This window comes from Hordeum vulgare, chromosome 6H (assembly GCF_904849725.1).
Source record: "Hordeum vulgare subsp. vulgare chromosome 6H, MorexV3_pseudomolecules_assembly, whole genome shotgun sequence".
Classification (NCBI taxonomy): domain Eukaryota; kingdom Viridiplantae; phylum Streptophyta; class Magnoliopsida; order Poales; family Poaceae; genus Hordeum; species Hordeum vulgare.
In genome coordinates this window covers 53,799,993-53,824,484 of record NC_058523.1, presented here as the reverse complement: position 1 = coordinate 53,824,484, position 24,492 = coordinate 53,799,993, and the positions used below count along the sequence as shown (strand labels likewise).

The window sequence follows — 24,492 nt, the reverse complement described above, 5'->3', positions numbered from 1 at the left end:
AGTTTATTTTCATACCCCGAGAGATTCACAACCATTTAAATTCCCTAGCTTTATGTGGTGATTTTTTTTTGAAAAAAGGATAGTCTTATCTGCTTATTGCAGACTTAGCCACCCCGTGGGATGACATGAGGCAGAAGCCCCACAATCGAACCTTGAGCAACTGATTTTTGTAGCATTTTAGTAAAAACATCAGCTACCAAATTAAAAAGAATAGGAGCAGAACGATCCCCTTGTTTAAGGCCACCCCCCAAATTGAGTATGAACAATGACATTAATCTTCACACTAAAGGTGATATTAACCAAATTACTTTTAATCCAAGAAACCCATTTAGAACCAAACTCCCTAGAATGTAGCATATCAAACAAAAAATCTCGGCTAACTCTATCATAAGCTTTCTCATAATCAAGCTTAAAGAACTAAACCTTGCGATCCAATTTTTCCACCTCATAAATAACCTCATGGGCCATAACCACACTTTCCATAATATACCTACCTTTAATAAAAGTTGTTTGATTAGAAGAAATCAATTTATGACCAACAGGGGAAACTCTATTGGTCATAGCTTTAGAGAAGATTTTAATACCACAATTACTTAGGCTCATAGGTCTAAAACAATTCATATCTTTCGCATCAATTTCTTTAGGAATAAGCACAATCAAAGAAAAGTTTAATCTATGCACATGTAAAGTACCAACTTTAGAATCCCTAACTAGCGCCATAAAATCAGCTTTAATAATTTTCCAAAAAGCCTGGTAAAACAAAAAGGAAAGCACATCTGGGCAAGGTGCCCCATGGGCATAGGACCCAAATAAATCTTCCTTAATATCTTCGTCAGTGAAACTCCTTTGAAGGAGTTCATTTTGATCATCAATAACTAATTTTTCTTCCTTCCAAAAGGAAGGGCCCAAGCTGATATTATGTTTATGTTGAAAATCAAAGAGGTTTTTGTAAAATGAAGTGGCCATCTCAAGCTTTTCTTTGGTAGTATGCACTGGTCCATTGTCACCATTTAATTCAGGGAGGTGGTTTTTTCTATGTCTATGGTTAGCTGACGCATGGAAATATGTATTTTTTGTCTCCATCTTTAATCTTACGATCTCTTGATCGTTGTCACAAGGCAGTTTCTTCATGTTGCTCGATTTGCGCAAGTTCTACCTTAATCTCGGCAAGACTTACTTGTTCTCTTGCTTCAAGTTGTATTTTCTCAAAAAAATACATTTAGAATATGAAACTCCACCAAAAGTTATTTTTTTCTTCTTCTTAATACCCGCCTCTATGTTAATGCTCCAACCTTTAATGTTCTTCCAAAGAAGTCTGCTTTTGTTCATCCAGATGTCAATAGCACTATCCTGAGGAAGCAAAGTGTTCTAAATGTCCGCAACCAGCGTCCTGAATTCATGGTGGTCAAGCCACCAATTTTCAAAATGAAATAATTTCGGAGAGGTAACCCTTCGAGCTCTAGTATTAATGATCAGCAGGGTGTGATCACTACCCACTCTAGGACGGACTATCAGAACTGGCAATGGGTAGTGAGCATCCCACGACACAAACACAAACACTCAATCAATCACAACAAATATAGGATTGTCCTGATTTTTACTCCATGTATAACTCCTATTAGCAATGCTAATCTCCATCAATGCCCACTTATTCACCCATTCATTGAACATGTAGGCGAATTGAGTATTAACCACACCATTATTCTTATCAATAGCAGATCAAACCAAATTGAACCCCCCCCCCCCAAATCACTAGATACATAAGCCCACACATTGTTTCCATTACAAGAACTATGCTAATACACGACGCTATATTTTCGTCGCTACATCGTCATGGTTTTTAATTTACGACGATCTTACGACGAAAAAACAAGCGTAGAAAACGAAGCATAAAAAACTGTCAGCAACGATGTTTTGATCGAAATCGTTGTAACTTTTACGACGATTCCTGGATCGTCGTAACCTTTACGACGATCCTAAATCGTCGTTGGCAATCTAATCCCGTGGCAGTCCTATGTGGAAAAATTACGACGAAATCAAAACGTCATGGTTGAAATCAGCCCAACCCATTTCAATTGATCACTTGGGTTGGTTTTATTTTTGGGCCTTTTTCTTATTGGGCTTCTTTTTGAGCCTTAGCCTATTTACATCCACTTCTAGTATTTTTTTGAATTTTTGGTATCATTATAATTTGGGCCCTGGCCTTTTAGTGCCCAAATACATTTGGTCCAGTTTCAGTTTTGGCCTTTTTTCATTTTTGAATTCAGCAACTTTTTGTTCCAGAACTTGGTTTCATTTCTATTTGTTGGGCCTTTTCAACCCAAATATTTGTCTAATATTAAATCCAACACTATTTCATATTCAAATCAAGAAAACTCCAAGTCAAATTAAAATTATCCATCATATAACATCACATAATACATCTCCCAGGTTTACATAACACAATAAGTCATCTACTAAATAAATTTCCTTACACAGGAATATAGCAAAAACAAACAGAATTAGACAATAGAACAATGACACATCTGCTACTGTCACTACAATGGACTTCATTCCACTCTCCTATGATACATGCTCGAGATGCGACAACTTGTCATCCTACAAGTAGACTCTCCTGCTCATGTATCTTTGTAGCTTGTGCCTTGTCCAACATAGCACCAAGATTTGCCCCCTCCCGGGCTCCTAGACCATAAGTCTTGCGGCACTCGGCAACTACTCTCTCAGCAGTTTCACACGCACTCGCAATCATCTCTATCCGAGCCTGAAAGAGCAGCAAATCCAATTTTATTTAGCAGACAACCAACAAATCAATCAATAAGTGATACATGTTTGTATTTTCCGCATCAAGAACCTTTAACTTTGCCATTTGAGAAGGCACAAGTAGATTTGTTATTCCAGATAACAACTGTTCCCTCTTTGTAGTTTCCTCGACTTCCATCTCCGGTAAGAGCTTTGACGACAGCATCACAAGCAGTACTGCGATACTCATACAGGTCAAACAGGAAAAATGATGTGATACTAGTAGAAAATGAAGAACAATTGTATGCATCAAAAAAAGTAAGACGGGACAACTAAATTACAACGCATCAGACCAACTTAGAGAAATCAAAAATAGCATTTTGGCAGTTCATTTGGTACTGATTCCTGTCACACTTATCTATCCGTGAAAAAACTCACAACAACATCACCAGTATATGAAACTATACACGGTTCTTCGTATAAGATTCACACCTAAAATTGCATTTTGGTAGTTGATTTGGTACTGATTCCTGTCACACTTATCTATCCCTGAAAAAAAACTTACAACAACAACACCAGTATATCAAACTAGACAGGGTTCTTCGTATAAGATTCACGCCTAACTTAAACTGATATATCTGAATCCATTCACAGAAAAATCATGCACCACACGTAGGTCATGATGACTACAGAACAAAGAGCGAGCAGCATCAACGTCAGGAAACAGACCAACATTTGTGTGAGGAAACCACGGGTGCCCAATCGATAGAGAGAAAGAGGGAGGCGCAGGGAGGAAAGGGAGGCGACCTTAGACGAGATCCATGGCATTGGGAAGAGCAGAGTCCCAAGAAAAAGCGCATGAACAAAGGAATCACTGGTCGATCCCACGCTCGAGCACCTCCGGACTCCTTCTCCTGAAGTTGCGGAAGATTTGGAAGCGCTGCTGCGCATGCTTGGTGTTGATGCCATCGTGGTTGCAACTCTGCTTCTTAGACACCACCTACACAAACAAAAGAGGGAGAGAGGGAGTAGCATCAACTTCACGAACATGGCAACATGGGCAGGAATGTCACTTGCATGCGTGCACGAGAGCCAAATCGACACACAAAGAGAGGCGTAGGTAGGAGAGGAGGATCGACCTTGACGAGATCCATGGCGTCGGCATGCGCGGAAGAGCATCGTCTCTAGATCCATGCAACTGACGTGGTGGCACAAACCATGGCTGATGGTAGTTCATGCATGGCCACAGGAGAACACGCCCATCGGATCCTGTCGACACCATCACCGTCCTACTTGCTAGAGAGTCGTAGCCGACGCGGGACAAAGCCACCGCCAAACCCTAGATAACGTGTCGCCAAGGTTCGGCCCCACTCGATCTGTTGTGGGAGGAAGGCTGGGTGGAGCGACTGGGGCATGAGCCAGTGGAGGAATGGAGGATGGCGGAGGCTATGGGAGGAGGGGGCGACAAGGGAGGTGCTCTGGCTAGGTGTGAGAGGCGATGGCATCAATCTGGATCAGTGGATCGGGGAGAGGGAGAGACAGTGAGGCGGCAGCGTCGATCTAGATCCGAAAGAGGGAGAGAGACAGGGGGCTCTGGGAAGGTGTGCGGCAGCTGCTAGGGTTTGGGTTGGCCTGCTGAGCGACATTGGATCGATCGGGTGTCAAACGGTTGAGATCGTCAAAGGTGGGGTGATCCATAGGAAGAGTGTTGATTGGTTCAAAACATATGTGATTTAAAATAGTTTCGAAGTGCTATAAATAGAGGAATTTTGTGAACCATCTATCAAAAATTTGTTAAAAAGATCTAATATTGTGCGTAAGGGTGCATATTGGAATGGCAAACAATGTTTCTTTAAGGAATTTATATTTTGTTTGGACGAAAACAATATTTTTCATTTTTCGAGTGCCCAAAATGAGTTTTTTTATGAAGGACGTACCATATATTTGTTGTGAAATTTGACCAAATCATTTTTCTAAAATACCAAGTCATATTTAATGTACAATTGCCCAAATGGTTGGGTGTCGAAATCTTTTATCCACCTCTCATGAAAAAGATAAATTTTCGTCGATAGAGTTGGAAGCGGGTCAAATTTAAACTGCAGCTGCCTCATATTTTTCTCTTTATTTTTTCCAAATATCATTTATAGTTACAAAAGTATCTATTTTATCAGAGAAACACCAACAGTTTTCCAAGACTCCACCACTAGCTTGGAACGATCATACTAGCCTTTTTTGACCGCATTTTGAATCAGCTCGAAGCGGGTCAAATTTGAAGTGCAACTACATTATAGTTTGCTATTTATTTTTCCCAAAAATCATTTCTAAGTACACAACTATCTATTTAATCAGAGAAACACCAAAAATATTTCCAAGATTCAACCACTAGGTAGGAAAGGTCATACCCGTTGTTTTGGCCGCATTTTGAAATGTCCATGAAAATTTAAAAAACACAAAGAAATGGAAAACCATTGTATTGTGTCATTATATGTGACAAAGTTACCAGGAAAAATAATAAACTTGTAATACGATAATTATTTTTTAAAAATATTCTTAGAAATGGGCTATCATGTGTGAAGATTCATGGCTTTCAAGCCAAATGATCAATCTTATGACCACATTCATGACATAGTTTGTTGAAATGATATAACATTATACACAAGGGTGCATATTGGAATGGAAAACAATGTTGATTAAGGAAGTTTTCATTTTCCTTGTATGTAAAAAATATTTTCCATTTTTCAAGTGCCCAAAATGATTTTTTTTTGTGAAGGACCTACCATATATTTGTTTCAAAATTGGACCAAAACATTTTTATAAAATACTAGGCCATATTTAATGTAAAATTGACAAAATGGTTGGGTGTTAAAAGCTTTTATCCACCTCTCGTGAAAAAGACAAATTTATGTCGATTCAGTTGGAAGCGGGTTAAATTTGAACAACAGCTACATTATAGTTTGCTTTTTATTTTTCCCAAAAATCATTTATAGGTACATAAGTATCTATTTAATCATAAATACATGGTGTGGTGGCTTAACGTCGAGGTTTGGATGGTGGTCGAGGGCCCCACCTCCAGAGCGCGTGAACTTGCATGCCAGCCGCATGGTCATCGCCTGACTGTTGCGTTGCCATTCGTTCTAGGTGGAATAGACATGTGTGGTGGGTTGGACAATCCCTCGGTAGGTGTTAGGAAGAAGAATACAATAGAAGAATCTCACGAGGAGACTGAACTAAGCTCAAACATGAATTAGCAGCCAAGTGTTTGATTAGCGGTGCAGGTAAACAACATAGACAATGTGCCTAAATTTTGGTGAGGATAATCATCTACTAAGGAGATTCTCGTGGCAAATTTTTAGCTCAAATGGATGAACCTAGGTGGCACTTGCTTTGCAAAGTAACACACTATGCAGAAATATGGATGTTGAAGCTGGGATCAAATGAATGAATGGATTGAGCTAAAATTTGGTGTATGATGTTAATTTAGGCATATGAAGGCACTGTAAAAAATTATACCATTTGGACATGCCAAAGTCACACTTCCTTCACACTATGCCAATCTAGAAAAAAATGGTAATTGAAACTGGGCTCACATAGATGATTGGATTGAGCTGAAATTTGGAGGAGGATGATAATTTGGACACATTAAGGCACTGTAATTTTTTTATAAAATTTGGATAAACAAAAATTGTACTTCCTTCACAATGCTCTCTACTGAACAGAATATTGGGAAAAATATTGAGGGAAATTGGCTGAATTAAATGAGGTCAAATTTGGTGGAGTGAGGTTATATGGTCAGTTTTATTCCGTGGTAAATTTTCGTCAACTATAAAGCACTATAAAATGTAGTTGCTTCACAAACTGAAAATATTACCAGAAACAAAGATTGAACGATGAGATCACATGGATTGTTAGATGGGGCTAAAATTTTGTGGAGAGCTATGTTTTGAGTACAGAGAAGATGTAGAAAAAATTCAACTCATCGGGATATTCCTATCTAGTACTTCCTTCACAAAGCTGTTAGCTGAACACAAACTTTGGAAATTTGCTGAGAAAGATTTACTAGGCAAATGGTTACGTAAGTTTTCATGAGGCAATGATTTGGATAGGAAAGAGTGCCCAAAAAATATGAGGGTAATTAAAGAAATTGAAATAGCACTTACTTCACAAAGTGCTATTCTGAACATAATAGGAAAATGAATATTGTTGAATTATTTTTGAACTATGAAAGGAAGGATTTTCACATAGTTGATGAATATATGATGAAAAGTATTTATGAGAATTTTTCAAGAATTTTTGGAATGACAGAATAGTAGTTTGGTTCACAAACTTGGATGAGGTGGGATAGAATGGACCCACGAGTGACATGTCAACATAGTTAGAACATGTTTCGACATTTTTATAATCGTCGTAAAAGTTATGAGGATCTCATCTTATGCGGTTACGACGTTTTTGACTCACATCGTCGTAATTTATATGTAGATTTGATCACCTCAAATGGCTTACGATAATCTCGGATGCAATCGTCATAGATTTATGATGAATTCATCAACGACATCTTAAAGAATGTCATGTATGAGCATATTTCTTGTAGTGGTCATGCAACTCAGCGATACAATCTAGTTTTTATTGATTATAAGCAGTACCATATATTGCAACAAGATGCCAAATAAAATTATCATTCTTCATTTTTAATAGTCACAACAATGCAAATTTTTTTAACAAAACCAGTAATGTCAAAGAGATCATTCTTTAGACACACAAGGACCCCCCCCCACACACACACACAGTGTTGACAACAGGTAGAACATGCCTACTAAAGTCATTCCTACCCGCAATACTTTTGAAAACATGGTTCTCAATAACCTCTCTTTTGGTTTCAAAGAAACCAACAAAGTCTACTCTATTATTATTTTAAAAATCCCATGGGAACTGTAATTTACCAGGTTGTCCTAGACCATGAATATTCCAGAATGCAACAATAATTTAACTTTAAAAGGATGTGACAAGACACAAGGCTTCCTTTTAGTATTTAAAATTGCGCTTTCCTCCTCCGTATCAGTAGTGCCCCTCATACACAAGGATAAATATCCCTAGGTTCTCTAGTATTACTGATTTTAATGAAATTATGCATATCTAAGGTATCAGGAAGAATAGTCTTAGGACTAGTATCCACAAAATGAAGGCATCTAATTTTTTTCATCTCTAATTAATTCACTTATGATACCATCTAGCTCTGTTTTGTTGTCTTCAATGCAAATATCAACCTTATTGGTGTGAGAAGCCAAAATGTCAGGAGTTATGGTAGAAAAAGATTTACCTTTGAAAGTAGATGGAATTTCCAAGTTCTTATTTTGCATGTAAGCAACAATTTTATCCATAATCTTGACATCCCCATGGTCTTCTGGTTTTTGGTCTATTGATAAGGACTGGTCCCCAAGCTGTAGTTATTTGAGTGTTTGGTTTCTTGTTTTGACCTTTCTCCTTTTCAAAAGTGTCCAGTGGAGACCTCTTCACAGATCGTAGTGCAATAGATAACTCTTCAGGCCACACTGCATCTCAGGCATCAAATCCTCTCCCTCCTCCTCATATTCGACCATTTCAAACTTACTAAGTTGCTTAGAACAATAATTTAAATGGACTTACATAGGTGTGGAACTTGCACAAGCAGGTGACATATTGTACTTGAAATGACTCTTCTCTTCATCAATCTCTTGATCACCCACTTATTTCCTGGGAGAGGTTTTCCTAATTTCATCCACAAAATCCTCATGAACTTCATCCAACATGATGTGTGCATAAAGCTCAGCTGCAGAAACAACCAACATGTGAACATCTTTACTAGTACTTGCATGATCAGTAGATTTGTGAGGAAAGTTTGCTTTGTCCAGTTCATCAATTGCTTCCTTTTATTGATCATCGCCCAATCCTTCTTTATCAGAGTTTTTTCATGTGTCATTATTACCTTCTTCAATGTTGTCTTCCTCAGGATCCGGGTCATCTCCATCAGATTCTTCCCCAATTTTCTCAAATCATTCAACAGTGAAGAACAGTATGTAGAGCTTTCTTTTCATCTCCACCAATCTTTGAAAAGGTTTTTTCTTGGGATATCTACATGCAAACTTAATCCCAATTATCTCATAGAAACTTTTGAAAATCCCATTCCAGTCCACATCCACCAGAATCATAAAGCAAGCAGCATTTGTGCAAACACTTTCCAAGCACACCATTTGGGTCAGATCCCCTCAATATGCACCCATGCTTCTGTCAGTTCTCCAAATGAGTCCAGCATCCCTTGCCATTCACAGACTTTATCAGATATACCATCAATTGGCGGGTCAAAAGCAAGAAATTCAATCAAATCATCTACATTTTTCCAAGGAGAAAAACTTAGCAAGAATTTCTTGTCCTCGAGCTCTCTAATCTGCCAAGGCCACTCTTTGTTTTTGCAGAAAATCCCATTCAACTGAATCAACAACTCCGAAGCAGAAACTTCACCCTTTATCACTTTAAGGACAACTGGACAACACAATTTTTGTAATTTAACCAACTATATTCAGCCACCACCGGAGTGTGAATATGATAGAACCCCAGCCCGGCTGCTCCACTTTGAAAATAGGTCGTAGTAGGTTGATTGTTCACATTATGATTACCAGCACAAATGAAACACTTTTTAGGATCTATACAATTCCCTTCATAATGCCCTGGCCATCTGAAGTTGAAGCATACCATATCCTTGTATTTTGGGGTCAACAGGTTGGACAGTAGGAACCTGAGGTGGTGGTGGGACGACAGCAGCCCGAGAAAAAGTTGGCCACAATTCCTTTTAGGTTTGGTTTGTGCTCAGTCGTAGAATTCACAGCACGCTTGTAATTTGAAAAAAATATCTGCTGCTCGTGAAAACCAACACAGGGGGAGAAAGACACTAGCAAACCCTGAATTCACTCCTTAATTACATGGTGTTTAATCATCTGTTTTTTCTTCTTCTTCTCGGTAATTTCAGGAGGACCTTGTGTGCCCACGTACAATGCTGCAGAACGTCGTGTGGACCTCACTCTACAAGTGCATGGAGCCGATGCTGAGCAGTTGGCCGATCAGCAAGCTCAGGGACAGGGCTCTGAAGAACCTCATGGAGCACATCCATTACGAGGATGACAATACGCAGTACCTCTGCATATGCACCGTCAACAAGGTAACGTGTCGTCTGCGTTATTCTTGATCTTTCGTCTAGGCGGAGGGGATTGGTATCACACTTGGTTATTATGTTTTTTTGTGTGATGTTTAGGCTCTGAACATGGTGTGTTGCTGGGTGGAAGATCCAAGTTCCGAAGCATTCAAGCGGCATCTTGCGAGGGTACCTGATTTCCTATGGATCTCGGAAGATGGCATGAAGGCGCAGGTATGATGATATTTCAGTTTCATGCACTTAAGTAGTAAGAAAGTCTTAACCTCCTTTTCCAAAAAAGTAAGAAGATAATATGTTTTCAGTACTGTTTGCCATGATTGGATGATTCGTGGATGCACTACTGGTATCAAATTAGAATCACATTGCCTTACCCTGAATATTTATCTCAATTCAAAATAAATTAAGCCGATTTATGGGAGAAACCAGGTTGAAAACCATTGTACTTTATGCTCTCGGTAATTTATAAACTAATTGAGGAGAAGGAGAAAATTATTGTCAATTTTACATTCAGTGATACATATTGCATGTGTAGGAGTTACAACAGCTAGAAAAACATATCTTGTTTTGACTCGTCAACGGCGACCTTACACCGGCCTGAACCATATATTACTTCGAAGTGATAGTTACAAGGAAGTTGGTTACAGGGGGTTGGTGATAGTGGTAAGGGGTAAAGTGAAGAGGTTAATTTACATAGTGGTTACAATCTTGCGGCAAGGTGTGACAACATGGTACCCTAGTCTCGGAGGAGTGCTTTAACGCTGGATATTCTTGCATCGTTGAGACCAAAGAGTTAGATCATCAGCCGCAGACCTAGCAATGTGGTGAATGTGTATAGTCTCATGTAAAAAGACATTGGCATGACGACATTTCCAGGTGTTCCAAAATATTGCCAAGAGAACCATAGATCGAACTTTTTCTGCCAGAACCTGCTGCCGGACGTCCCCTAGGATGTGCGGCGTCCCTCCATAGAGGCTGTCCAGTTCAGCCCAGAGAGGTCGGAGAGAGGAGCAACTGAAAAGCAGATGGGTGATGCTCTCACATGAGCCGCAGAACGGACAAGCACGCGAGGTAGTGAGAGATCGCCGTAGCCTTCGCTCGATGGTGTAGACACGATCATTGTGAGCAAGCCAAAGGAAGATACTGCACTTGTTGGGTGCGTAGTTTTCCATATTGCTGTCACCATCGGATCAGTGGGGTGGTCATGCCAGATTGCTTTGTAAGCCGGACTGGTGGAAAGAGCCTTGCCGTCCTACCTGCTTACCAGGTAGTCTGCAACCTACAAATCCAAGATAACTAAAGCCAAAATACTACGCAAGCTGTTCAGCTCACTCTGCACCACATGGGATAATCTAGGTGTAAGATCGAGGTTCAAATCCGGAGAATTAAGCACCCAAGCAGTGGATGTCGTCTGTGTGTTGGAGTGAGTGTATAGAGCAGAAAATTGGCATGCAAGAGTAGTCTGGTGGTTGGGAAGTCAGATGCCATGCCAGAAGGAAGTGGTAGCCTCATTTCTGATTTTGACGGCGGTAATGGACCAAAAGAAAGTCAATTGTTTGAAAATGTCTCGCCACACCGGCGTGGCATTTGCGATCCCGGTGCCCAAGGTCGTGCACAGGAGACTAGCCATAGTTGTTAACAATGTATGTGGACGCCGGTGTAGAGATTGAATCATAAAGTTTAAATAGGTGTATTAGTAGAAGGCATACGTTCATATGCTTAAGAGAGGTGAAACCTAAACCCTCATTTGCGAACGGCATACACACGAGGTCCCACGCAACTTTGGAATGCCCTCATGTAGTTTTCGCATGGCCAGACCAGAAGAAAGCCTGACATCGCTTGTCAATTTCCTGCAACGTCCCAACAGGCAGCAGCAGTGCGCTCATAGCATAAATAGGCAGAGCACAAAGGGCAGCGTGCACTAGGATGGCCCTACCTGCCACTAGGATGGCCATCCAGCTAGTCGTCGATCTATTTTATCAATCAAGAAGGAGAAGGCGGAGATGTTTAGCATTGCGGTACACATCGGAAGGCCTGGGTAGGATTGAGGGAAACCAGCCACAGGACACCCTAGGATCGCAGGTAGTCTTGTAGAAGTATCGGTGTGATTAATGTGATCTTCTGCATCCTCGCAAAGGGGTTCGCTAATAGAGTGACCTTGCTCGCTGACCACATCACCCACCCGAACCAGAGGGCATTCATTCAGGGCCGGTTCATCCTGGATGGGGTTCTGGTGTTCCATGAGTTCCTTCACGAGGTTTGCGCCAAGCTCTTGAAGGCGATCTTCGTGAAGATGGACTTCCATAAGGCCTATGACACTGTTCACTGGCCATTCCTTTGGGAAGTTTTGCTCCGCAAGGGCTTCGATGACCATTGGGTTACCCTGGTCCTTCACATGGTCTCCTATGGTTGTATGGTGGTGAACATTAATGGCGAGATCGGCCCCTATTTCCCCGCCCTTTGTGGGATTCGACAGGGTGATCCTTTTTCCCCGTTTTTGTTTAACATGGTGGTGGATGCCCTCGCTACCATCCTCGACAAGGCCAAAGTTGCTGGCCACATCCGTGGGGTTTTCCCTCATCTGATTGGAGGGGGTGGGTTCTCCCTCCTGCAATATGCCGATGACACCATTATCATGGTGGAGGGGACTCACGAGGACATTGCGAATGTAAAATTCTGCTCCTGTGCTTCCAGCAGATGTCCGGACTGATGATTAACTTCGACAAGAGTGAGGTGATGGTCCTTGCATACTCCCCGGAGGACTATCAGAGCATTGCAGACTGGCTTAATTGTCAGCTGGGCACCTTTCCCACGACTTATCTAGGGGTGCCCATTAGTGATTTCTGTTTGACCGTGGCGGATCTTCGTCCCACTGTGTCTGAGCTCCAACATTGTGTGGAGCCTTGGCATGGGCGTTAGCTCTCCAAAGCGGCATGGGTGATGCTCATAAACTCCTCTCTCTACAGTGTGCTCCTGTTTCTCATGAGCTTCTACAACCTGCACGAGACCCTCCACCAGGAGAGAGCCAGGTACCAGTCTGGCTTCTACTGGGCGGACGATGGTGATAAGCAAAAAATGCCCCATGGTTAGTTGGCCCGACATCTGCAAGCCCCGCACCCAAGGTGGTCTTGGGATCATGTTGTCCCGCCGCACGAACATTGCTCTCCTCTCCCGTTAGCTGTGGCAGATTGTCAAGGGAGAGGGGCCTCTGGCTTGACATCATCCATGCGAAATATCTGTGTGGGCAACCGCTTGCGTTCTGTCAACGCTCGGGTGGCTCCCAGTTCTGGCAAGAGGTCGTCCAGCTCCTCCCGGTCCTTCGCATTGGGACCTCTATCTCGGTGGGATCGGGAGCAGCTACCCTATTCTGGTTTGACCAGTGGGTTGGGGACACCCCCTTCGCCGCCCGCCTTTCGGAGTTGTTCACCATTGCGATCGAACCTAAAATCTCGGTCAAGATGGCCATTATTGACTTAGGGCGGCTCGTGTTCCCGAGGCCATTTAGGCCTCCAGAGCTCTCCGCCTGGGAGGCTCTCCTTGATTGCATCGCCCTGCAGCCTTAGGAGGTGGATCATGCTGAAGACCTCATCTCCTGGCACCTGGAACCCTCGGGTTGCTTCTCCACTGAGTCCTTCTACGGGGCAATCGCGCTGACGCTTGAGCCTGCTGCTTTCCTCCAGATTTGGCCCATTAGGTTTCCCCTGAAGATCCGGATATTCTTGTGGCAACGGATCCGTGGTCATCTCCCCTCGAGTGTGGGAGTGCTCAAGCGGAATGGCCCCGGTGATGGCCTCTGTCCGCTCTACGGGGCGGTGGAGGACTCCAATCACACCTTCTTCTTGTGTGTTTCTGCTCAGTTCTTGTGGAGTTGCTTCCGGGAAATGGTCGGTGGATCGTGGAGTCACACTAACTTCCCCAATCTTATGGAGAATCATGCGTTCCCACCCCGCTCCCGCCACATTAGGTGGTTGGCTGTTGGCGTGCTCGCTTGAACCCTGTGGACCGTGCACAACAAAATTATGATTCAGCGTGTTCCTCTCCGATGGGCTACTGATGCAGTGTTTAAATTCTATGGTTATTTGCAGCTCTAGCGCCCGCTTAGCCGCCCTTAGGATCGAGACGCCATCAGTACCTTCATTGCAGATCTGCGCATGATGGCTCTCAGCTTGGCGCCGCCGCTCCCTTCTCCGCCTCCCGAGCCAGATTAGCTGTCGCGCTCCTGCCGCCGATGCTGCTGCTACTATTGCAGATGCAGCCTTTGTCATATATTTTCTTTGGGCTTGTTGAGTTGTGCCCTCAACATTAACCTTTCGTATTTTTCATGGATCTATTTTTCTTACGTGTGTGTGTGTGCGGTGTGAACCTTGTTGGACTTTATGGCTCTGGTGGTTGCTTTATATATAAACCGGGGCGAAAGCCTTTTCTCGGAATAGGCGAGTAAGTGCTTTTGTGGAATTTGATAGTCAACCCAGTGGCCTTGGAGAATTGGAGGAGCAATTGTTTTAGGTGATGTAGTTGTTCCGCAATAGCAGGGAGAACGATTAGAGTATCGTGAGCATATTGGAGTACCGGGCATGGCAGAGTGTCATCAAGGTGGTGAGAGAGAAGGCCAGTTTCTGAATCCTGGATTATCATGCGCTGGGGAACATCGACGATCACAAGGAAAAGGTAGGGAGAGAGAGAGTCTCCCTGCCTAAGACCACACTTACACGGGAACCAAGGGCCAGTTCGTCTGTTGAGAAAAATGGTCGAGTGAGCATTGTTGTTAAGAAGAGTAATCCATCTAGCCCAAAGCATAGGGAAGCCTTTGGCTCGGAGGACCGTGGTCATGGCGTCCCACTAGACAGAATCGAAAGCCTTATGGAAGTCAAGCTTTAGAACAATGGTCGGGGTTTTCCTTTTATAGCAAGACTAGGCGGATCCACGTTGGCACAACCGGTGTCACAGGACACCGGGTAAAATTTCTGCTTACCCTGTATAGCCCCGTATATTTAGGCTATGACACCGGTCAATTCCAGAGCTGGACACCGGTTGGACCGGACTTTTAGGCTAGAGAAACCAAGCGTGGGATAGCTAGGAGTGGCAGCCCATCCGATCGGTTGGAGGCAGATCGATCTTCTCCTCGATCTTCTCCTCTGTACATGTGTGTCTACTCGCCTCCTGACCTCGAATCTAATCACGGCGAGATGGCATCGCTTGCTCGGCTAGCCTCCGTCGATGCGTCGCCACTTCACCAGCCGCCCCTGTTCTTGCGACCACGCACACTTCGGCCACTCGCAGATCGCAGAATCACTCCCCGCTTGTAACGTCGTCAATCTCTCTATTGTTCGTCTAGTTCCCTTTTTTCTTAGTTGTATTTCTAGGGATTATAAATTTAAGTCTATTACAGTTGAAATTAGATGGCCACGAATTGCTAACTTCTCACGGTTTCACACCTAATCGCATTATTCGTTGATTGTGTGCAGTGGGGAGTAAGACACAATTCAAGTTCTGTTATGCTAGACGGTCAAGGTCTATAGTTTTTCTTTTTGAAATAAACCCAACCAAGGTCTATAGTTGTATGTTGTAGCTTTTATTTTTGTTCTTTGGTCTTGTGATATTTTAGTGTCCATGTTCACATAATCATCAAGTATTTCAGGTGAAACACTTTATTTCGGTAACCATCTTTACTACAAAACATTTTAAGTTATTTTTCAAGAAACACAGTACATTACATTCTTATGAGACACACAAATGTTATCTTTATGTAAAGTATTGTTTGGTATCCGTCATGTATGGTGTACACATGGACACCGGTGCATTTTGGTCCTGGGTCCGCCAAGACATATCTTCTTAATACTTTACCTCTGAAATTGCAGGGATGTATTACAAAAAGGGGTAATCGATCCACATGTGCATTGTTAAATTATGAATTATTATTTTCATAATAACTTTGATATTTGGTCATGTAAAAGGCCAATACAAATACTGGTGCAACCGTAAGTTGCTTGGACATATTGAATAGTGAATATTGTTCCATACAATTTTGTCATCATTAGATAGATACAATCATATAAACAATTGGTTACATATAACATGGATTCCATTGTTTCAGAAATTGCTATTTTTCTAGAGAGAAAATGGAAATATCTTTAATTTTCTATCATATCAATGATAGGTATATGATGGTGTTCAGAGCTGGGAGACATCTTTCATTATTCAAGCATATTGCGCTACAGATCTCGAGAGCGAATATGGCCCAACCCTCGAAAGAGCCAATGCATTCATGAAAAAATCGCAGGTTCTTCGGTACCTTATAGTCATTTGAATTGATAAAGTAACCATTACATTGTAATCTAACACAGTGGGCATGTCCATTCTTGAAGGTTCTTTGGAATCATCCTGGTGACCAAAGTTATTCACATCGCCACAGATCAAAGGGTTCATGGACTCTTTCAAGTGCAGACAATGGATGGTCTGTATCGGACACTACTGCAGAAGCACTTAAGGTCTTTTTTTATATCTTACTATTAGTGTGTGAAATTATTTATTAAACAAGTGGTAAGTGATATTATCTTTACCTATATATATATATATATCTTTACCTATATATATATTCGCATATATATATATATATATATATATATATATATATATATATATATATATATATATATAAAATAAAACTAATAAAGCAAATAGTGCTTCTTCAGTACATCATTCAAATTGTCCTTAAAGTTGACTAAAATTACCCATCAATGCCACCTATAAGTCAGAAAAAACTTTTCAAACAGGAAAATCTTCGTACCGGGCCGGCCCATGTAGGCACCTCCTATATTACGCTCTGGGCGTTGGAAAATGATGCAGCACACCTGTTTGGGCCAGCCCATGCGTGGGCGCCTGTGTTTTGAGTTTAGTTTTTTTTATTTTTTCTTTTCAGTTCCATTTTGTTTTTCTACTTTAAATAATTTAGAACTTCAAACAACTTTTCTCAATTTTAAGAAATTGAGAATTTCGAAATAAAATATTCAAAAAAACAATTTTTTTTCTGAGAATTCAAAAAATATTCAGGAGTTTTGAAAAATGTTTGCATATAAAAATATATTTAAACTTTGAGAAAATGTCCATAAAATAAGAAGTCAACGATTTTAAACAAAAGTCCGTGTAAAAATCTTAAAAACAGTCAATTCCTCTGTTTTTAGTCTCATTTTTTATTTTCATTTTTCTGTTCCATTTTTTAGGTTAAATAATTTAGAACTTTGAAAAACTTTTGCAATTTATAAAACTGGGAATTTTGAAATAAAAGTTTGAAGAAAATATAAAATGTTTGTGAATTAAAAAAATGCTTAGAATTTTTATAAAAATATTCGCATATTCAGAAAAATGTTCATAATTTTGAGAACAATGTTGGTGAAAACAATAAAAGTTCATGATTTTGAAAAAAAGTTTGTGTATTATTTTTTGAGTGCAATCAAAAAAAAAGTTTGCTAATTCAAAAAATGTTCATGCATTTCAAGAAATGTCCTAAAATTTTAAAGACATAATATGATCAGCATCATTGGAGATTATACTCTCTCCCTAATAATAAAGCAAATTCGGTTTTTAGTCGTCCGTCTTGAAAATTACCTCTAAAGTTCGCACAAATTACCCACCATGCCACCGGTAAGTAATAGAAAACGTTTCACAAAACGAAAAATCTTGGACCAGGCCGGCCCATGTAAAAACGTCCTATATTACGCTCTGAATGCTGGGACCATATCCAGCACACCGTATGTGCCGGCCCATGCACAGGCACCTGCTTTTAGTTCCGTTTATTTATTTATTTTCAGTTCCGTTTATTTTTTTTATTTTAAATAATTTAGAACTTTAAATAACCTTTAAAATTTTAATAAACTGAAAATTATAAATCAACATATTTAAAAAATTAAAATGTTTGTGACTTCAAAAACTGCTCGGAGTTTTGTAAAAAAATGCTCGCATATACAATAAAATGTTTGCAATTTTATAAAAATATTTGTACAATAAGAATAGTTCATGATCTCAAATACAATTCCATGTATTAAAAACTATTAAATGCATTTAACAAAATGCTTTCTAATTCAAAATACGTCCTAAAATTTTAAAAATAGCTAATGCCTGTTTTGATAGTTTCTTTTTTTTATTTATAATTTTCCCTTACATTTTTGTTTATTTATAATTTAAATAATTTAGAATTACAAAAACTTTTGCATATTAAAAAATAGGAATTTGGATTAAAATGCTGATGAATTTTGATTTTGAATTAAAAATAGGATTCAAAAAAGCGCCGGATTTTTATATTTTTTGCAAATTCCAAAACAATGTCCATGAATTTAATAAATATATTACTGATTTATAAAAATGTTTGTTTATTCAGAAAAACTTCATGCATTTCAAAAAATGTTTGTGAATTTAAAATAAAATCCTCCAACATAAAAAATTATGTTCGTGTTTTCTTAAATTGGTGGCCAATTCAAAAGAAAATATTTGAACCCGTTCGAAATATAAAAAATATTCACGATTTTTAGTAATCGTTTGTAAATTGTAAAAAATGTTCTCGATTTTAAAATCGTTTCCATATTTGTAAAATTGTTCACGAAAGATCTAATGTATGTAGTTAAACATTAATGCTTCTAAGTCTTTGTGACAATATAACTGTGTGAATTTTGAAGAATTAATTGTTCGATGGGTCGGATTATTATTGTATGTTTTCTAAAAAAAAATCTTGAAATTCAGAATAAATCTTTGAATTACCAAGATTTTTGACAACCATGATATATATTTTTTGAAAATGTAAAGATTGCTTCAACTTGTGAATAAATTTAAAACAAGAAACATTTTCTTGCGTTTGTGCACAAAATTTCTAAATCAAGCGATGATATATGAACATAATGTGGTCACCATCATTGGAGATTATGTTTTTTTCTTCCGTGGCAACGCACAAGCCATTTTTCTATACTAATAAAGCAATTAGTGCTTCTGTCGTCCGTCATTAATATTACCCCCAAAGTTGACATAAATTACCTACTGTGCCATCCATAAGTAAGGAAAACGCTTTGAATTTTTTTCCCAAAAGTCGCGGCGTAGTCCTTTATTTTATGAAGATGTTAGAATAGCATCACCAATAGACTAGCGCTGTAGTGGCTGAGGCCTAGCACTCATAGCCAGGAGACCAGGGTTCAATCCCCACATCTTGCACATTGTTTTCGTTTTCTCACACAACGCCTTCCCCTATGTGTGTGTCTTCATGAGCCGGGCCGGCCCATCTGTTGATCTACATTTCGTTGTCTTTTTCTCATTTTCTTTTTCCTTTTTTTCTTTTCTTATTCTGTTCTCTTCCTTCTTTATATTAATTTGGGGTTTTCAAATTTCAAATATGATGAGTTATAAAGAAACATTCGAGATATTATAAAATGCATGAGACTTTGATTTTTAAGGAAATTATAGAAGTTTCATGGATTCAAAATATATTGGTGTATTTGTAAACTGTTTGCAAATTACAAAACAAAATCACAATTTGAAAAATAAATAGTCGGGAAAGAAAATCATGTTCTTGATTTTGAAAAAAATGATCATTTGTTCAAAACATATTCGGGAATCTGCAAAAAGTGTCCATCAAATTTTACAAAGTGTTCACAAAAAGTAAAAAAAACACAAATTTTAAAATTTGTTCCCCCATTTTAAAAAAGTAAAACGATTCAAAACATGTTTGTTGAGTCAAAAAATGCTCATGAATTCAAAAAAAAATCCATGCATTTCACAAAATGTTCGTACACAAAGCAAAAAGGCAAAAAATGTTCGTACAGAAAATACATTTCAGAATATGTGCACAAAAAATATTCAGGAATCTGCAAAAAGTGTCCATCAAATTTTTGAAAATGTTCACAAAAAAGTAAAAAAACACAAATTTTAAAATTTGTTCTCCAATTTTAAAAAAACTTAAGTGATCCATAACATGTTTGTTGAGTCAAAAATGCTCATGAATTCAAAAACTTTTCTTGCATTTCAGAAAATGTTTGTACACAAAACAAATGTTTTCAATGTTAGAGTAAGCTAATTGAGTTTTCCTTTTTCTCTCTTGACTAGCACAAATGCCTGAAGGCGATAGTCACGCAGATTGATTTGCCACTTTTTGATTTGTATCACTACCACTAGCTTTATCTGCGTACATAGATGTATGATATGCATGTAAAAACTAAGTTTTGGATTAGTATCGTTCTTAATTCTCTAGAGCAAGTATGACAATGCTTTGTCAATGTGAACAAATTGTACTACCCTCCCGAGTGGTTTCCTGATAAATCTCAGTTTGTTCGTAATGAACCTATGCTTTTTTTGTAGTAATATGTTTTGAAGATCTATAGATGGAAATGTGTATATCATTAGGTGATTTGTTAACAATTTAGATTTTTGTTGCAAATAATTATGTTTCATCTTCTTTTCATTTGCTGTACTTCAAATTTGAAGGTTGATATTATATAAATTGTATCAAATTAATAAATATTGGTTGTGAGAAAAAATTTAGTATGTAACAATCACGAACATTAGGAAGCAATTCAAGGAAGGCGGCCCTCACGGTCTAGCTTAGCAAGATTAGTTTTTAAAGTTATAAATGTTCTCTTATGCCGGTGTGGTTAAATGGCATTGTGGTGGATGAGTTTATCGCCTCAAGATTGACCATGTTCACACATGTGCGACAAGGTGAACGACCTAATGGTACAAAGAAGGATAACTATGAGACGGATGGGTTACCGTATTTAAGTGCATGAGGCAGATTGTGTGTGCGGTGATGGATTTTGATGTTCTTATCTTTCACTCGGTGCAACGCACGGGCATTTGTACTAGTTATTAATAAATCAATTAGTGCTTCTGTCGTCCGTCATTAACATTGCCCATAAAGTTGGTGAAAATTACCCACAATTGCCACTTATAAGTCATAGAAAACGTTTTAAACAGGAAAATCTCCGGACTGGCTGGCCCATGTAGGCACCTCCCACATTACGCTCTGGTCATTGGAAAAAGATGCAGCACACCTATTTGGGCCGGCCCATGCGTGGCCGCTTGTTCTTTTAGTTTAGTTTTTTTATTTTACTTTTCAGTTCCATTTTTTTCTATTTTAAATAATTTAGAACTTCAAATAACTTTTCTTAAATTAAATAAACTGAGAATTTTGAAATAAAAAATGAAAAAACATATTTTTTTGAGAATTCAAAAACTACCCAGGAGTTTTGAAAAATGTTTGCATATACAAAAAAATGTTTAAATTTTTAGAAAATGTCTGTAAAAATAAAAAAAGTCAATAATTTTAAACAAAAGTCCGTGTAAAAATCTTAAAAACAGTTCGTGCCTCTGTTTTTAGTCTCATTTTTTATTTTCATTTTCTGTTCCATTTTTTTAAATTTAAGTAATATCGACTTTTGAAAAACTTTTGCAACTTATAAAACTGAGAATTTTGAAATAGAATTTTGAAGAAAACATAAAATGTTTGGGAATTCAAAAAATGCTCGGGATATTTGTAAAAGTATTCCCATATTCAGAAAAATGTTCATAATTTTGAGAACAATGTTGGTGAAAACAATAAAAGTCCACGATTTTGAGAAGAAGCTTGTGTTTTATTTTCTGAGTGCAATTGAAAAAAATGTTTGCTAATTCAAAAAATGTTCATGCATTTTAAGAAATGTCCTAAAATTTTAAGGATGTAATATGATCAACATCCTTGAAGATTATAATTATTTTTCTCCCGTTACAACGCACGGACCCTTTTGCTAGTATGACTTATCTCAATAAATGAAAGTACATCCAGCAAAGTCAAACACTTATACAGTGTCCACCTAGTTCAGTTGTGGACCCTGCATTGTTTTTAGTTTCTTTATACAAGAAAAACTTACAAAATCTGATTTTCAGGCCGTACTGCTCCTCTCAAAGACCTCTAGGAACATCGTTGGCGATCCAATAGAAAGAGAAAGGGTGCATGATGCTGTTGATTGCCTTTTATCTTTTGTGGTATGGATTCTTAAAATATTAATCCATGTAACATGATTGTGCAATTTCCAAGCATTCGTTCATATTTAAATAAATATGGATATGTCCCACAAACTTACAGAGGAAAAAATGTATCTAAAATGTTTTTCCAATTTTAGTTTATAAATGTGGTGAATTCAGCATTCATACTGTTTGCACAATGTTCCAGCTCCTTTAGGTAGTCAGTCAGTAGATTTAGTAATTGATGTCCAACTATGCCATGCATGTCACAAATGTTTAAAAAAATGCTATTTTTTATTTTTCTATGCTGTAAATATCACTTGGTTAACAGTGAACCATTTTTTGTTGTAGAATAAAGATGGGACCTTTTCTACATATGAATGTAAAAGAACTTCTGCTTGGATAGAGGTGAGTTTTTACAAGCTGCTACTCGTCTGATTCAGTAAATTGAGAGCCGACCATTAATATTTATGAGTGCTCAATTGTTGTTTTTTAATATATAATATGATATTTTCAATTTACCATATTTTACCTTGTTACTGGTTTATTACATTTTCCATGTCTTTTACTAGTATTGAGAGATTTGCATCTCAGGATTTAGATACTTTCGTAATTCTATATGACTGTGAAAATGTTTAAATATTAATTATTTATTGACTCCTATATGTTTTAAACTTTTAATAGTCTAATATTTCTGGAATTAGCCCAGCAAAACTCATAATCAAGGTTTTCTTAGCAATGCTCTAACATGGTATTTTCTTTTGGTAATCTAGATCCTCAATCCTTGTGAGAGTTTTCCAAACATGATCGTTGATCATCCGTAAGTGATGAAAATAAGATATTGATTGGAAGAATCTTGTCAAAACCCATTTTGTTTTCACTTGAGAATCAAACTAATGGTGTATGACAAAACATGACAGATATCCGGAATGCACTTCCTCGGTGCTTCAAGCTCTTATATTGTTCAAAGAAATACATTACGTTTACCGAACTAAGGAGATAGAAAAGTGTATCAGAGATGCAGCAGCATTTATTGAGAGCAGACAAGGAGAAGACGGTTCATGGTTCGTAAGCAGGCCACATTTCCTCACTTACCTTATAGAAAATATTAGCTCACTTCCACTTCAACAATTCATAATGCAATTGGTACTTTTCGTAGGTTAGGTACTTGGGGCGTGTGTTTCACCTATGGGGCCTTCTTTTCGGTGAAAGCATTAGTTGCTGCTGGAAGAACATATGAGAACAGTTCTTTCATCAGGAAAGGATGCCACTTTATATTGTCAAAGCAGCTCATTACTGGTGGATGGGGAGAAAGTAATGTATCTAATGAAACAAAGGTAATCTTCTCCTCTGCTTATCTAGCTACTTTCTCTTATGGTTTCTCTTTTATTGGGAGCATTGCTTGCAAATTCTAATATACAAAATGCAATATGGTAAAAATCTGGTCATTACCATGAAAACGAATCCAGTGAGACATATTGGGACTTTCTTTTCTTAGGATATTCTCAATCCATTTCATGAGAAACAAGTGCTTCTCTGGTTGTAATTATATTTAATAAAGAACTTATTTTTTGTCTCTACTTACATTTATTGTGGTCTAAAATTAAACAGGTGTATGTTAACATCGAAGGTGACCGTGCTCATGCGGTGAATACTGCTTGGGGGATGTTGACTTTAATATATGCTGGACAGGTATGTTATGTAGATTGTTTAATTCAACTGTGACAGGAATATGATGTTTATCAGAACATATCTGATTTCCTTACTGAATACCAGATGCAACGAGATCCAGCACCGCTGCACCGTGCCGCAAAAGAACTGATCAATATGCAGATGGATACAGGAGAATTTCCACAGCAAGTAAATTCTCTTTTCGTTTGTGCTGTTTTTTTATATTTTCATACTTTTCTGGTTTGAGCGGTCATTTGATGGAATGTTGTGTCGATAAAAGTCCTATTACTATATCATTTATTTAGATCCGATTACACATGCTAACTAACCTGACTATGCTTGCGTTTTGCTGATAGGAACATGTCGGATGCTTCAACTGCTCCCTTTTCTTCAATTACCCAAACTACCGCAACTTGTTCCCCATTTGGGCTCTTGGGGAGTATCGGCGCTGCCTTTGCGCAAAAAACATAGACGTGTGTGCACCCTCGTCATGAAGAACACGCGTATGATATGGCAGGAACACTTGAAGTCAGCCACAAATATTGTTGTAAACAGTTTAACTATTTATATCTGGAAACGTAAACAGTAATATCTTAGGCACATCATTCGTCCGCATGAGGGAAACCCCTTCCTTTTCAATAAAATAAATATACTGTAACACTATGGTACTAGACTGTAACTGTAAAAGCTTGACGCCTATAAATTAAAATAAAATTGATGATGTATCCTTGGGATGCATTGCAGACAATTGACTTTGTTGTGAAAGAGACAAGCATCGATGAGATTTTTTTGAGAAATTCTTATAGCCTTTTATTGAATAGTGTTCAGAGGTACAAGAATTTGATCAGGAGGAGAACCCAACTATAAGTGACCGCCTAAAGCCAAATTACAAGCAAACTTTGCTAAACTATCAGCCTCAAAATTAAAAA

General features: G+C 38.5%; 1 protein-coding gene across 1 annotated transcript in view; it reads left to right on the top strand.

Moving 5' to 3' along the window:
- Positions 1–24,286, top strand: part of LOC123403138 (achilleol B synthase-like) — a 39,156-nt gene extending 14,870 nt beyond the window's left edge. The window contains exons 7-18 of the mRNA XM_045097101.1: positions 9,737–9,925; positions 10,019–10,132; positions 16,074–16,196; positions 16,282–16,404; positions 21,815–21,913; positions 22,244–22,300; positions 22,666–22,712; positions 22,813–22,956; positions 23,052–23,229; positions 23,504–23,584; positions 23,669–23,752; positions 23,920–24,286. Of these exons, the coding sequence (XP_044953036.1) occupies positions 9,737–9,925; positions 10,019–10,132; positions 16,074–16,196; positions 16,282–16,404; positions 21,815–21,913; positions 22,244–22,300; positions 22,666–22,712; positions 22,813–22,956; positions 23,052–23,229; positions 23,504–23,584; positions 23,669–23,752; positions 23,920–24,057 (1,377 nt within the window). The 3' untranslated portion in view covers positions 24,058–24,286. The remainder of the gene's footprint in view (positions 1–9,736; positions 9,926–10,018; positions 10,133–16,073; positions 16,197–16,281; positions 16,405–21,814; positions 21,914–22,243; positions 22,301–22,665; positions 22,713–22,812; positions 22,957–23,051; positions 23,230–23,503; positions 23,585–23,668; positions 23,753–23,919) is intronic.
- Positions 24,287–24,492: the final 206 nt, after the last annotated feature.